The sequence below is a fragment of the Aplidium turbinatum genome, chromosome 13 (assembly GCF_918807975.1).
Source record: "Aplidium turbinatum chromosome 13, kaAplTurb1.1, whole genome shotgun sequence".
Taxonomy (NCBI): Eukaryota; Metazoa; Chordata; class Ascidiacea; order Aplousobranchia; family Polyclinidae; genus Aplidium; species Aplidium turbinatum.
The window spans coordinates 13,231,428-13,247,640 of record NC_137484.1 but is presented as its reverse complement, the minus strand read 5'-3'; the positions used below and the strand labels follow the sequence as shown (position 1 = coordinate 13,247,640).

The window sequence follows — 16,213 nt, the reverse complement described above, 5'->3', positions numbered from 1 at the left end:
CTTGTTTGATTTAATAAACTTCATTGATAACACAGAAAAGCAAAGTGATAATTTGGTACTCTTTAACCACCAAAGCATACTGAATGATGATTTAGTCACGTTTATGAATTCGTATTTATCAGGCAGGCAGTTGGAACAAGTTCATTTTTTCAATTTAGAAGCGATAGAGTTACTAAAAATTTACCGCCAACAGTCACCAGTTTATAAAATCTGCAGACAAATTTCCAAATACGTCAATACAACACAGTGCAGTGTTCCGTTCCATACGAAGATAGCTGACTTGAAGCGGCTTTTAAACCTTGGATCGATGCATTATTCATCTCGCAAACTGTATCTGAGTTTAAAACGAGAGTAGGGTGGATGAATTCTCACACGATTGCCAACTGACGCATCTGATTGATAAGTTTTGTTTTTAAAAAACCAACTTGCTTTATTTATTCATGAATTTCTCAGCGTCGTGCTCATGAGAAAAACACAGGTTTTTATTTCGGAAATGATTTTTGCATTGACTTTGCTTGTAACAAGGAAGACCCGGGTTAGTTTTATCTGCATCACCAGATCAACCGATTTCATATTCAGTTAAACTAGGGATTTTTAGATGTCGTCAACGCCAAGAAAATATTCTGGAATGAACCGCAGTTGTTGACTTTTTTTGATTGAATGTTTGTGCCATGGCTGAGAAAACATTGTTTTAAAAACTTTCGCAAAAGGTTGCAAGCATTTGGGAATTTTGTGCGCACTGAAAAGTATCGCAGCTTGATGTATTCACCTTGGAACAATCATCATCATTGAAATAACTTAGTAAGCGGTGATATTTTATTGATTTTTATAAATTTGTCAGAAAAAAACAAAACACTAAAGTTTACAAGATAGCAACACGAATACAGTATTGTGCAAGAATAGCGAAAAAACACCACTGCAGTTTAATTAATTTACAAAAGGGGCTACCAATTAAAAGCGACTTGCTGCCTGTATTGTATCTAGTCTGTCAGCTGATGCGCGTATATATGAGGTTGCAACGTAAATTGACATAGATTGGGGTACTTGGGCATGATCAACAGTTAGACTACTGGCAACCCTGCTGCTTTGCAACGTAGGCTACATCAGCCCGATGAAAAAACTGTAGCTTAGCAGGCTCGTCACCTATTCACAGAAAAAAATACTGTTAAAAATCTTCAGTACTCTCTGGGATCTCGTGCTTAACAATTGCATCATGGCTAGAATTAATGATTGTCGTATTATCGTTGCTTTCTGTTTCGCTGCTCGATTCCTCGGTGTCAGATCGACCATGTAAAACTCGATCAAGTTCTTCGATGTAGCTGAGCGCCATTCGTAGAGTTTCGTATTTTGAAAGTTTTCTGAAAATACATGCACAACAACTTCAACGCAGGTAATTTTGACCTACATGCCGTAAAAGGCCTATATTGGTTCTTTTCAGGCTGGGACTTCATCTTGCTGTAGGCAACTTTGCCGAGGGGAAAGGTTTGTAATCTGGAACTCCGAGATTAAAAAACCTACAGTATAAGCCTACTTTTCAAAGTCTCAGCATCTGGATTCTTCGGAAACAATGATGAATGTGACAATAATAAGTGCATTTCTTGAAGTATAACATTTATTGTTGGAAAATTGCAGCAAATTTCACCCCTGCATTTTATATTGGGCTACAGCCTCCAGTCCATACAATAACCCTAGTCACCACTTCTTGGGGAGCTCGGCCCTCTGAAATTCGAGAAAGTGAGACATGATGAGAACTCTGCTTACCGGTCAATATAAGTCTGAAGAGACTGTGAATTATAATTCAGCCGAAGTAGCCAAGATCATTGGTTCTCAAACGCCGGTCCGCGGACCGGTGCCGGTCCGTGTATTTTTTTGCCGGTCCGCAGAAGATCTTACTTTTTGCAAAGCTTATTTTAATGTGGAGTCATTAGCATATTATAAAATTGTGATCGCACTGTGAACCATGCACAGCTGTAAAACTGACATATCTCCACGTAAAATTGTTTGATAATAAAAGTGAACTTTTTGATGACCTAATTCTGTGCCGTTGATAATGTTTTTGTGACAAATTGCGTGTAGTTTTCAAAAAGTTTTGAAACACAGAAATACATAACCAAATGGGGAATTTTGTTCTTGATTTTGGAAAATTTTAAAGTCGTTGGAGTAGAAAAGTTGGAACAAAGATCTTGTTTTTCAAAGACTATGCGGAAAATAGCGTTTCGGAATGGAATGAAGAAAAGCCGATTCGCTGTGGAAAATTGTGGTAAAATGAAGTGGTGAAAAAAGTAAAAAGAGGTGCTGAGCATTGTGAGTCAACACTTGAAAGAGTTGGCTAACAATTTTGACGATCATTTTGCGTAGCATGAAGATCCTTGACATGGAAACTGTTGGATAAACAACCCATGCATCGATGATGTCAACACATGCGACCTTAATCTTCATGAAAAAGAAAGTTTGATTGAATTACAATATACTTTGCAGTCCAGGTTCGAAAAACATCATTGTCACAATTCTGGTTATGTCTTGCAAACGAACTCGTGCCTAACTTTTAAAACAATCGATTTGATGGTAATTGTTTCAACTAGCTATTTAGAAACGACAATTCCTTTTCATCTCTAGCTTTAATAACAAAGTAAAGAAATCGCTTCGATGCCGAAACAAAGCTACGTGTTTTAGAAACTTCTTTGATATCTCGTTTTCCTCATACAGGGTACCGGCAGCGTAACAGCAGCAAATTTCCCACTGGCATTGATTTTGTATGCAAATGGATTGACATTTTTCTGTTTGAGTTGATTTGATTGCCGTTTTATTCCAATTTTTGTCCTGAATACAAATCATATGCTAAAACCTTGCATTATGGTGCGCAACGACAACTTTGGTTAACAAAACGTTTCAAATATTCATTCTATTCACTGCGATCTTTGGTTGCCGGTCCGCGAACATTTTATAGAAATTTTGCCGGTCCCCCACTGTTAAAAGATTGAGAACCACTGGCCTAGATCATAACTAACACTTTATTGGTCATCATTCCCAAATCAACGTCACTCTCAGAAAATCATGCTTAGCCTAAATGTGTGATGAAGGCGCTGCAATATGTGTTGCAGTGATTCACTATTAACAGATTTTTAGATCTTTCTAAGACAGTGGTTCCCAACCTGCGGTTCGCGGACCCCTTGGGGGTCCGTGAGAAAGCATTTGGGGGTCCGTGATTACCTTGATGAATTTCGGAAAAAAAAATAAAAGCGATCTTTTTACTTTCATTTCTCTGTTTAAATGCAAGTGTGTCAAGTACACCGTACTTTTAAAGCGCTCTGTCAAGAAGTAGGGTCAGATTACGAAGTACTTTTGTATCATTTTGAGGTACGTTTGTTATCTAGAGGAGTAGTTTTAAAACGACTGCAGCAGCTAAAAAATGAGGTATCAACTCTTTTGAAAGCGAAAGGAAGTCCACTCTCAAAATTATTTGAGAGTAAAAGTTTTCTGTTCGGCATGGCCTACTTAGCCGATATTTTGGGTCATATTAAAAGTGTTAATCATGGCATTGCATGGCATAATCAAGGACCAGGTGTGACAATAATTGATGCAGCTGAAAAACTGAAGGCGTTTTTAGCTAAGTTGCCGGTTTGAAAACGCAGATTGGAAGCAGGTAATTACGTTAACTTTCCAATGTTAGAAGATCTTATCTTGATGGATGAAACTCAAAGAGAATGTACTCTTTTGATCTCTATGGGAGAAAAATTTTGCGCACACTTGGAAACCCTGCAAAATGTCATTTCGACGTTATTTTTATTTAGAACACCTGCCGAACGAAGTTGAAACATGGATTCGAAATCCTTTTTCTTTTTGACTTGAACGACATTAGCGATGACGATCTCAGTAAAGATGACCTAATTGATTTGAGATTAAAAGAGTTATTACGCATTGAATTTCATTCAAAAACTGTGGAAGAATTTTGGTGCTCACAACTGCAAACCTACCCATTCTTGGCAAAGCAAGCGATTATTGTTTTGTTACCATTCATAACCACTTAACCTTTGCGAGGCAGGATTCTCAGCTCTTGTTACAATAAAAACTAAACATCGAAATCGCCTGGACGTTGAAGATGACATGCGTGTTGCATTGTCAAACTCAACCACAGTTCAGTCATTTAGTTCAGGAAAGGCAGCAACAGCCCTCTCATTAAATTTGCTTACGTTGAACAAGTTTCGGCATGGCACTTTGGGTCACCTTAATATTCAAATACTGCTGACATTTCTTGAACAATTCATTCATTTTCTTATTTGAGCAACTGTTTAACCTGATATTTGCCGCAGGAGTCATAGCGACAATACAATATGACACAATACAGTAGTTGAGGCAAAATTTAGGTAGGGGTCCGCAGAATTAATAATTTGTCTAGAGGGGCCCGTGACAACCAAAAGGTTGGGAACCACCGTTCTACGATGAACTTGATGGGGTAAGTTCGGTCTCTGCTTATAAAGAAATTATAAAGGTTCTGAAAAATTGTTGCACTGAACCCAAGCTACAAATGAAACAGCAGGTGGTCTCCTTTGCACTATATAACCTACAATACATATCATAAGCTATACAATACAAGGCATATTTCACCTCATAGGTCTTACCTCTATTCATACTAAAATAGGCTTAGGCCTATTTATTTGAGAAATAATTGGGTAAACAATGTGTTTAGTCTATTGCGATATATAGCCAAAAAAAAAATTTTCTACTCCTAAATCTATTGCTAGACAGGCGTGCCCAATGCCGTCGATCAAGTCAATGAAATGTGATTGACCGAAGCGAGCAAAAACAAGGAAGTAGCCTAGGCTATATATATTTTTTTTTCTCGATTTTGAGGGGCTTGGGGCACTTCTTTCTGGATTCACTACGAGAGTGTGCTGACTTTGGGAGCTTTTTTTTAGATCAACAGGATGTTAGAAATCACGTGTCTCCAAACAGAAGAAAAAGCGATGCAATATAAGATCACATCCGAATAATAGACTATAGCCTATTACCATCAACAGTAGGCTTTACTTGCAACCGTTGTGATCTCCCCTGTCGGTCACGCATCGGACATTTCAGTTTACAATATAACAAAATTGCAAATAACGTGATGACGTTATTAGTACAGGGAAATAAAATAAGTTAACTTTGCTTGAAACTCACCTTCTTCGACTCATGGAAGGGATGACTTTTCTCAAAGAGTCAAATGCTTTGTTCAATCCTTCCATTCTCCTTCTTTCTCTCGCATTTGCAGCTTGCCGTCGCTTTCTGTTGGTTGTTAAATTGATCTGCCGACTTTCCTAAATTATTAAAACGTTACAACGTTAAAATTACCACAATTGGAAATACAACGTATCGTAATGTTTTCAAACCTAACCATCAAGTTATGTTCTTGCTTGACATAAAAAACTGTCGAAAGATTTAGTGACCACTTACAAATGACAGCTTGAAACAAAAATAATTTATTTTGTTTGATTTTGAAGCATTTTTTTGTTTTGATTTCGTGTAGAGAATGCAGTTTCGTTGTGACATTGCAGCGAAACGAAACGTTCGTCAAAGATTAATTACAGAAATGGAGTGCGACTGTAGATTTACTGGTCGCTTCATTGATCTACGCCCAGCCAAATTTGTTCTCCAGTTGTCTGTAATAGCTGTAGGCTACAATAGGCCTATAATGGGTAATTGGCAGTAGCTAATTTTTAATCAACCATTGGTCACAGCGGTAAACCATAATCTCTTCGTGGGAAAATTGTAACATAAGATTCCCAGATCCGTTCGTCTGTATGTAATGACCGAAAAGAAACACTCTTCAGGAAACGTCTATTCGAGAATTGTATTTCTGTAAAAATAGCCTCAAAGCTGTTGAAAATGGGGTGCAACGCGATACACCACTAAAAACTTGTCACTACAGAACAGATTACTTGGATAAAAGACGGAAATTTTCGTCCAGCTGACAAGCACTAAGCAAAATAGTTAAACATGCGACCAACCTCTTCAAGCAACCATTTTAAAATGACTAGAGTAATTTGCGATATCTCAAACTCACGTAAACAGTAACTGTGACGCAATAATGAAAGACATTGTCACGCAATTCTAACAGGTGTTCAAAGGTGGTGATCCAATGTTTCATGTTTAAACAGGTTTGACACAAGTCTTACGGAACGATGGTGCAATTTTGGCTCATTTTTAGGAAAAATTCCATGACGTAATACGCTAAGATTCAGTAGACCTGAACGGTTTTTATATGACGTTTGATTAGGTGAACAATTGTCTGGAACAACCATGTTTAACCTTTAATCAATACTACTAGGCTACGTTAATTCATCCGGACTATATCACAAAGTAGCCTTGAGCCGAAATACTTTTAACGTTTTTGCGGTAGGCTATTACCATAGCCTATAGATTGATTTTATCATGGTTAGGAAACAAACGCATCAGACTAGTTAAACGTAGTGCCAATACAAAGACCTCTCAAGCTTAAGCCGTTTGAAATTCACAAAATTATTTCGAACTCACTTCAGTTATTTTTTGCCATAAGATCTATTTAACTCACTTCTTGGACCTTGGTTACCCTGGTTAGGCTATAGGCTCACAACTTTTGATTGACTAAGTTGTTTAACAATTAACTTTCACAACTTACCACATTGGTTAAAAAGTTATTTGGTAAAATAGCGGTTGCTGTGAGATCGAGTGAAATAGAAGTAGACTGAGAGTGATCGCAATGTGGTGTCGTATAAGACACGTTTCTCCAATTCCATATTTGTTCATGGGGTCTTTGCATTGTCACAATTTCTGTTGAACTTGCGAGTTGGGAAAGCGAAGCTGGTAAAAAATGTTCTGAATTTGTTTGGTATGGTATGGTAGAAGTATTAATGTAGTCTAAGGCTTGGTTTTCATCACAACTCACATCACTTTCTTCTTCACTCTCGTCATCTTCCCAATCTTCTTCCTCACCTTCTTCGTCTTCAATAACTTCTCCTACTACTCCGCCATCGTCAGCTTTCCACTGTGCTGAAATTGCATTCAAAACTACCCCATCAGCACTTATTTCCGAAGAATGGGTACTTTCATGTTGATTTAACAGGGTCATCACAGATGACAAGGGGGTGACAGGTACATTTTGTTGGATTATAATTTCATTTGAGCTCGGTTCTGTTGTATCAGTGAAGTCGTCGTAAATGAAATTGGTATTTCTGTAAAATGGTTCCTGCTGCGGATGAATATTGTTGCAATTGTTAAAATTGTTGCTTAAATCCATTGCAGGTGTGCTTGAATTTTTCATATCCATATTTTCAATCCAAGTTATGTCTTCCATTATAAAAATTTCTACAATCTTAGAATGTCTTATTGCGCCATTAAATTCAACTTTGCCCACTAACCTACAATAAAAGCTATTTTTATATTGCATTAACTTACAAATAAATCCAACTTTAATTTCAACCAAATAAATGAAATAGGCTACTACTTTTTTATAAATATAGCTTCACACACAAAATTTAATAATTTTTGAATTCTTGTTTTTAAGAAAATTGTTTTCATTTAGCTTACATTCTTGCACTTGACACCTTCAATTTCACGATGATAGTTCTAATATTTTTAAGCTTAGAAATAATTTTGGAGCTCACTTGGCCATACTTTTGAATATCTTACTGCTCTGCATTTAGAATTTAGATGTTTTTTTCTCACAAAGCTACTTTATAATGACTGTTTAAAACGTAGGAAAAAGGCGTGCGATTGGTTTTAAATATTTGATGAAAGAGCTACCTCTACGCTTGCACTACGAACCACGCCACCCTGGGTGTATTTGTGTTTCAAAAACAATTCTTTTTGTTTTAGCAAAAGAATTTGAAATATTTAAAATCTCGAGAAAGTCAAGAAAAAACTTCTCCGATTTGGCCATGAAATAGATTTTTTTGTAGCCTACTCCATGATAACAAAGTCGTCAGGTAGTTAGATGCAGAATAGTCAAACGGTTAATATAATATGAAATGACTATTATGGAAGCATAAAAAAAATGGATAGTCTCAAGCTTGTAGGTAGCCTATAACGTAACCTCATGCATAAAATTGTTATTAGTGTAACTAATTCTAAATTTGAGTTACTTCCCCTGGTGTTTGAAATATCACAGGCAGCAGGCACGTATTAATTTAGCCTTCTTCGCTAAAGGTATGCCGTCGCATCGAAATCAGCATTTCCACAAATTCAAATTTTTTTCTTAAAATATACAGCTTTGTTAATCAACATACTTTCAGTGTAGACCAAAAGTGCTTTTATTATTTTTCTATCTAGGCTACCAACTGTTCCCGCAACAACCTATTAGGCCTATAAATCAAATTTAGATAACTCACATCCGTTTTCTGCAGCCAAAATTAAGATTGCGATATTACGGTACGCTTAGCCTATTATGTTCGTTTTATTTCGTGAATTTTTTTCTTATGAATTTTGTGTACGCTAAAAGATTAACAGCGAATACATCATATTCTGGTAGCAGCAGGTCATAAGCTACTCTTTGTCGAGAAATTTGCAGAAATGAAACTCAACTTTAGTCAACACAAACAATTTAAATTTCCAATCAATAAATTTCAGTTACACATTCCACAAATCAATGCGATAGGCTAATAAATAAGCGGGCAAATTAAATATTTCGCTTCATACATATACCAAAAGTTTGGAAGACACTAAATTAATTTTTGTATTTTGTTTCTTTTATTGCCAAGGCAACGGCATTATTTAAAAATTAATGCAGCTGCTTGACGTTTTAAACTGCTCACTCATCAATAATTTAACTGCGTCATAAATTCAAACACCGTTGTTCGTTGTACAAGAGTCAGCCGTTAAAACCGACATTTTTGTTATGTTTATTTTTTTGTGCGTATGGCGACTTTACCAAAGACAAATTTAAAGCGATAAACATCAGCTAAAATTTCAATTCTAGCCTCCCCTATAGCTCCCTTGGTTAGCGCGTGATTTCGTGAACGAAGAAGCTTCAAGATCAAACGGCATTGATTCGATTCTCGGATTGTGCGCTTGAGCAACGCACGAGACTGCTCTCCATTCAGCGGCATTTAACGGATGAAATAATTCCCCGGCAACAACACTTCAATAATCAGAAACTCCGCTCTGTCAATCTCGATGACCGGCCTGTGTCAGTGGTTCAAAGCATTTACAAGTATGCGAAACTGCCAAGTTTAAGCTCTCAAAGAAGCTTTCCCAGTCCGAGAATAAAAATTCAATCAATCAATCAAAACAACTTATTTGGGCTAGGCTGCAGGTTGAATGTAAATTGCATCGCCGAAGATTTTTTATCAATTTTGACACGTTGTAAGTACATTGGCTGACGAACACATTGTGAGCCTGTATGGTCATTGGTCATAGGCTAATCATCACCAAAGTTAGATTTTTGTTAAAGCTGAGCACAATTCGAATTGGTGGAGATGTCGGACAACTGGCAATCTGGCATGGCGGTGTTTTTACTTAAGATTTGTTTCTAAGTTTTTGCACAGCGTAGCCTACATGGCCAAATTTCTACCCGCTAAACACGACGCTGATTTAACTCTATATAGTCCATTCTGCTTGCGTGCTTGTAAAGTTTACACTGACGACGCAACGTCCGTGCAAAGTTATTAAAGATCACTGGCATAGTTCACAATATCATTCAGTAATAGCCTAAGTGTTTTTTACGCCGTACGCATAGACTCCTTTAGATATGGACTTCTTCATATAACTATTTTAGATGTGATCTTATATTGCATCGCTTTTTCTTCTTTCTGGAGACACGTGATTCCTAACATCGTGTTGACCTAAAAAAGCTCCCAGTCAGCACACTCTCGTAGTGAACCCAGGAATTGTCCGCCCCGTTAGCTTAGTGGTTACGCGCCCGGCTCAAGATTAAGCGGCGCTAGTTCGGCTCTCGGGGTGTGCGCTATTGAGCAACGCATTTCAGGATTGCTCTCCATTCAGCGGCACCTAGTGAATGGAATAATTCCCCGGCAACAACACCTCAACAATCGGAAAATTTCACTTTGTCAATCTCGGTAACCGGCCCTGCGTCAAGAGCCTCTACATACAAGTATGCGAAACTACCAGGAATAACCTATCAAGGCTTTGTCAGTCCGAGAATAAAGATTCCAAACCAAACCAGGAAGAAGTGCCCCAAGCCCCTCAAAGTCGAGAAAAAAATATTTACTTCCCTGCTTTTGCTCGCTTCGGTCAATCACATTTCATTGACTTTATCGACGGCATTGGGCAATGGGCACGTGTGTCTAGCAATAATAATATTTATTTGCATCATACAAAGCTGTCCATATCCAAAACAAAACAACGAAATAATACACAAACTGCATAAGCACAAAGGTCACAGAGAGCCACTTTGGATGTCGTCAGTTTAAACTCTCACTAAATAGGCTATCTGCTGTTACAAGTTTACATACAATATGGTACGGTAGTGTGACAAGTTAAAAGAATTGAAAGTATTCAGAACGATAAAAACAATCAGATGACATGGCAGCCATCAAGACTAGATAACAGCATACATAGAATTATTATAATGAAGGCGGTAATTTGATATACGATGACAATCGGACCTCACCAGGAAGGCAACAATAGAGTTAGACGATACTTCGCATCTTCCAACAAAAGAAAAAACATATTTCCGAAGTAATGCATCAAATGTTGTAATGTTGCACAAGACTTGATGTTCACGTACGCTATAGTGTTTAGGCAAATTGTGTATAATTCTAAATGCACTATTGAAGGCAACACGCAGGCCTGCGATTAATGTCACGTTGATGATAATTTTCCCACAGATGACATGCATAGGCTACATTGGAGTACAATATGAACGGAATAGAACATTTTTAATATTAGTGGAGCACATGTAAAATTTTGATTTTAATTTGTTGGCAGAACAGTAGATTGATCGCACTTGTCGATTTATATCCTTGTCGTCACACATTGCCGTGTCAAGAAAAACACCCAAATATTTGACACTGTCTACGAATTTGATCTCACTTCCATTGAGCCGTACAATTGGATTCAAATTTAACTTTAAGTGATTGGTTTGGAAGTACATAGCAAATGACTTTTTGCAGTTAAAAATGACATCGTTAGAAAGCGCATAATCTTCACACACATTCAAGATATTCTGCAGACCATGAACACTTGGAGAGATACAACAAATAGGCTATCATCAGCAAACATGAGATGATTGACAAGTGTATTACCAATATAACAGCCTGCCTTGGTTTTGCTTAACGCAGTCGATAGATCATCCATATACATCCATATACAATCCAATAGATTTAGGAGTCGAATTGTTTGATGTGCTCTCACAAACTAAAATGTTAGGCTATATTTCGAATTAGACTAAACACATTGATTTCTCAATCATTCCACAAGACTGACATAGACTCCTTTATATAACTAAAGGAGTCTATGGCTGTAGGTTACGTAATAAAAATTAACTTCAACTTCGTTGCGCGAAAAGAAAAAAAAAGAAAAAAAAGTTCAAGCGGCGATTGTATGATTTGAGCAATAAAAGCTTGGTGGCCAGTGGCCACACACAGATTGAATTTTTTTTTGTAACACATAAAATCATGCGCGTTGAGTGGCAGTCAGTGGTGCCGAAGTTAGTTTAGGATTGGGGGGAGATAATTCAACAATTTATCAAATTTTAGACGATTTTTGAACATTGGGGGGGGATGCAAATTTTTGTACACAATTTTAGTGGTGCAGGTATTAAATTTATTAAACAATCACCGGACCTGGGTAAATTAACTGCTAACAGCATACGGTACAGATAAGAAATCATGGAGATAAAAGTGCTACCAGTGCGCTTGTGAATGCTTGTTTCTTATTCTTGCAGCAGTCAAAGAAAAATTGGTCACTCCAGCAGGATTCGAACTTATGACCTTCCAATGAATAGGCTACTTAGTTTTTCAAAAAAACACAGAAGTTATACTTTTCTTCTTGTCCTCTCCTTCACTAGAATCACTACACTTAGTGCACCATAAAACAAAGTCACTAGTCAGGATACTGAAAACAATCGAAACTACAGAAGAACATTTGCAAATTTATGACAAAAATAATAACTTTCAAACACTTAACAAGAACTTGTTACAACCGAACATGTTGTGTCTTACGGTAGTGCACATTGAAAACTCATTAGCAATGTCATTTATGCTGATGTCATTAAGAATATTTTGGTGAATGTTGCAAATAATACTAGCATTCAACCTCTCCTGTCCCAAAGTATTTCTCAGAATGGTTTTCAATCTACGAAGATTGGAAAATGACCTCTTACAAGCAGCAGAGCTTACCAGGCAAACTAAGAGAAGAGGATCTTAATCAGCTGAAGTATTTGAGAATAGAGAGGTTTTTCCAACTCGGACAATGCCTGCTAAGCTCTTTTAGATTAGAACAGCAGACACTATAGTTAGGAGCTGCGATTAAACGCAGGAGATTAATTCATTGCATACCAGAGACACAAGGCCTGCACAAGATATTAAAACAACGAGTCTCCTCATGAGCATTACTGCAGTGCCGTGGCCGGTGGGCTGGTCCAACTCGTCCTTAATACCTTCAATGAAGGTCCTTCATTGTCATGCGTCAAATCCAAGATAATTTAGAACTGTGATCAAACATCAATAAAAGAAAAACAACAGCAATGCAAGATGCTTGCATACAACTAAATCGAAGTAGGCTACAACTTCATAGCAAATATTTTTTTCTAATTTATTGGGGGAGATGCTGCCAAAATATTGGGGGGGATATATCCCCCTCATCCCCCCTACTTCGGCACCGCTGGTGGCAGTAGGCTATAGCGTTGACAGGAAAGTCAAGGAGGTAGGATACTTTTGGACCAGTGCCCGGGATGATTTTAGAGACACGTAACCTTTCTAAGGGGCCAGTAGACTTGAAGAAACCACTTTGCATTGTTTGGATATTGTGCATTTATTTTAGAAGTGTCTTAATTTGCAAATTTGGGGCCCGCGGGTTTCATTGGTAGCCTACTGGGCCCAAATTACCCTTTCAACAGCCCTGTCAGTGGCGTACGCATGGGAGGGCATTGGGCCACGACCTCCCTTCCAATAATGTTTGAAAAACATTTCATTAATTTTACTTGAAATAGTTACTCTTTGTCAAAACATGTCAGATTGAATCGTATGCCCTTCCATTTAAAAAAAAGTTGAATCAGTTCCATAATTTTCAGTAGGCTACAATTACGCTTACATTACAATTACACGATCAAAGTTTTTAATTACATCATGGTTAGGCTACATTGTTCCAAAATTTTCAAATTGCAATTACTTCCAAATGTAATTAATTGTAGCCTACGTCAGGGATGGAGGAACCACGTGGGCCTGGGCCCACCTAGGCTACTTTATTTTCTGGGTGGGCCTGACCCACCCACTTTTGAAAGCTAAATTTCTTTGAAAAGGTAGCGAAAACGACAAATTAGAGAAGGAGTTCCAAAAAAAGCTCCACTCATTTGATATAGGCTACACTAGTTTGATTACACAGGCCAACAAAACTATTTTGACACAAAAGGTGAGAGTCATTTTAGAGTATTTCAGGGCCCCTGATTCCAAAAATGCACTTGGTTTTTTCGAATTTTTGAAATTTCTAGTTTGAAGAACATAACTTTGTATTCTGTAATTATATAAATGGCCTTCGTATACCTTGATGAGTGTTGTTCAGTAGGCTATAGTAGGCTTACCATAATAAAGAATTGCGTTTGTTCATCGATGGCTTTGTTTTGCTTATTCGTTTAATTTGTTAAGCAAAACAATGTAGGCCTATGCATATCGTTAGTAGCCTACTTAGTAGCTTAGTTAGTAAGTCTGATACTGTTGAAGTCAACAAATATATTAACGCAAAGCACAAGTTATATATTCTACATCTTGTATCCTAATGCTTGCTTCACGTCGTATTTTGATTGTTACTAGGCCAGTAAACGTTAAATAGCTGTTTTTTTTTTGGGTTGTAATCAACGTGATTGGTTTCAAATAGCGTTTATACAACTCAGAAATGTGCCTGGAATAGGGGCTCAAAATTGCAAAAACGATGTTTTTGCTGTAGGCTTATCTCAAAAACTAGAACCAATTCGAAAGAAACAAGTGCATTGTCGGAATCAGAGGCCTCAAAGTACCCTAAAATGACTCTCACATGCCGTGCCTTTTTTAATTTTTTTTTTTTTATTGGCCTGTGTTATCTTTGATAGCTCAGTGATGAAATCTAATCTTCAAACTTTTCTGTTGAGGCCACTGTTGATGGGCAGCACGTGTGGGTGTGGTTGCGTGTGATTGGTGGAGTAATCTATAAATCAATTTCATTGTTCTCTAAGGTTGAAACAATGATATCATTACATATTATGCAGTGCATGCACGTAGGCCTACTGTATAATGCTGCAGATCATTTCTCCCAGGTTGGTATTATAACTGTGTGTGTATTTTGCCGTTTTATTTGTGTGTACATCGCCATATTTTGTACAGCGCTATAGAGCAATTTAACAATTTTGTAATTTGTTCGGCCAAATCGTGCCAAAATCGGAAATTTTTCGCTGGTCGGCACAAAGGACAATCATGAAAACACAATGTATAAACGATTTCAAGTATTAGGAATGCAGCAATGTTATGGGGGGTCTGGGGGGCTTCGCCCCCCAGAAGTTTTATTACCTTTGACTGCTAAGACTTTGGGCCCACCTACTTTTAAAATGGTTCCTCCATCCCTGGCCTACGTTTCGATTACCGAACAAAAATTAAATGTTACAATATCATGTTCATCGATAATAATTTTTTATGGTTTGATTTCATCAAAAACAATTAGAATTGCATTTGATAAAGATTAACTTGTAATATAGAACTCTCTTTTGAGTGCCAACTAGCGCCTGAACAAAAGTAGTCTTACTGATATCATGCTTGCAATCAGGGCCGTAGCCTACTAAACATCATCTTAAGCCCACCCCCTCCAAAAAATCCACGTGTGGACCTCTAGGCTATGTTTAGTGATAGTGCCTAAAAGTAAGACAAAAAAGCGTTAATCTAAGGGCGCAAACTCTTTTAAAGAGGGGAAAGATTTTACATTTAATATTTTAGCAAAGAGTAGCTTAGGCTACGTTTCTTTTTCTTCTTTGTTAAATCGATGGCTATTCTCAAATAGGCTTATTTACAGTAAATTTTATTGGAAATGTACTAATTAAATGTATTAATTGTTTCCATATTTCAAAACCTTAATGCTAATGCCTGCTCCATTAGCTCAGTGGTTAAGCGCCCTACTTTACACACAAAGAAACCTCAAGGTCAAGCGGCGCTGGTTTAGCTCACGGGATGTGCTTGAACCACTTGAACAACGCATTTCAGGTTGTTCTCCAGCGGCACTTAGTGGATGAAACAATTCATAGATAACAATACTTCAAGCAAAGATTTTAAGTCATCTATGCTTCAATCATCTCTGCTTTAACAACAACAACAAAACTTTGCTTATCAATCTCGGTGACCATGACTGCGTCAGTGGTTCAAAGCCTTTACAAGTATGCGAAATTGCCAGGAATAATAACCTTTCAGAGGCTTCATCAAGCAATCAACTTATGCTGTCCGAGATGATAACGGATTATCTGGCAACTCTGATATGCTACAGAATCAAAATGTCATAGTGGTGGAGGCCAGAGCCCAGCCCCAGAGGGGAAATGTATCGTAATGTGTAATGTGTATATAGCTGGTATATATAGGCTACTGTAGGCTGCCTACGTGCGTAGTGCATAGCCGAGTGGTGAGAGCACTGCACGACGCTCCAAAGAGCGCCGGTTCGACACCGTTCAAGAGCATATGGCTGTGTCTTTGGCAGGACACTAAAAAGCATGCCTGAAGGTGGGCTTGAAGATTAGCTTCCTTGCCTTCCCGTCCTCTTAATCTAAATCATCAACCACCGGACGAAAGCCTGGATACGCAAAAAAATAACACAATGTTTTTGTGTCACAACAAAAACAATATATTTCAAACATAGCAGAGGTCTAGAAAGGTAGAAGGGACAAACAGGCACCTTTTTTGACTTATGGCCGCCAGTGAATCTGGGATATTTGTTAAATTACGTTTAAGAATAGGCATCTTGTGTGCATGCGTGTGCAGATAAGCCAAGTTCATTCGGCAGCAGTGGCCGAGTGGTTAGCACTTTGGGCTCGTAGTCGAGAGCCTGCATGTTCGACTCCAGCCACCCGCAC

The 16,213-nt window shown here is 37.8% G+C and overlaps 1 protein-coding gene across 1 annotated transcript; it reads right to left on the bottom strand.

Moving 5' to 3' along the window:
- Nucleotides 1-946: 946 nt before the first annotated feature.
- On the bottom strand, nt 947-5,267 carry LOC145781607 (transcription factor Atoh7-a-like). Its single transcript, XM_082593277.1, has 2 exons — nt 5,161-5,267; nt 947-1,358 (listed from the first exon to the last, which is right to left on the bottom strand). The coding sequence occupies exons 1-2, from the start codon at nt 5,223-5,225 to the stop codon at nt 1,166-1,168; spliced, it is 258 nt and encodes an 85-aa protein (XP_082449403.1). The 5' UTR covers nt 5,226-5,267; the 3' UTR covers nt 947-1,165.
- Nucleotides 5,268-16,213: the final 10,946 nt, after the last annotated feature.

Coding starts and splice junctions, on each gene's coding strand:
- LOC145781607 (XM_082593277.1), bottom strand. CDS start 5,225: ATGGAAGGATTGAACAAAGCATTTGACTCTTTGAGAAAAGTCATCCCT. Junction 1,359..5,160: donor CCTTCCATGAGTCGAAGAAG/GTGAGTTTCAAG, acceptor ATGTATTTTCAG/AAAACTTTCAAAATACGAAA.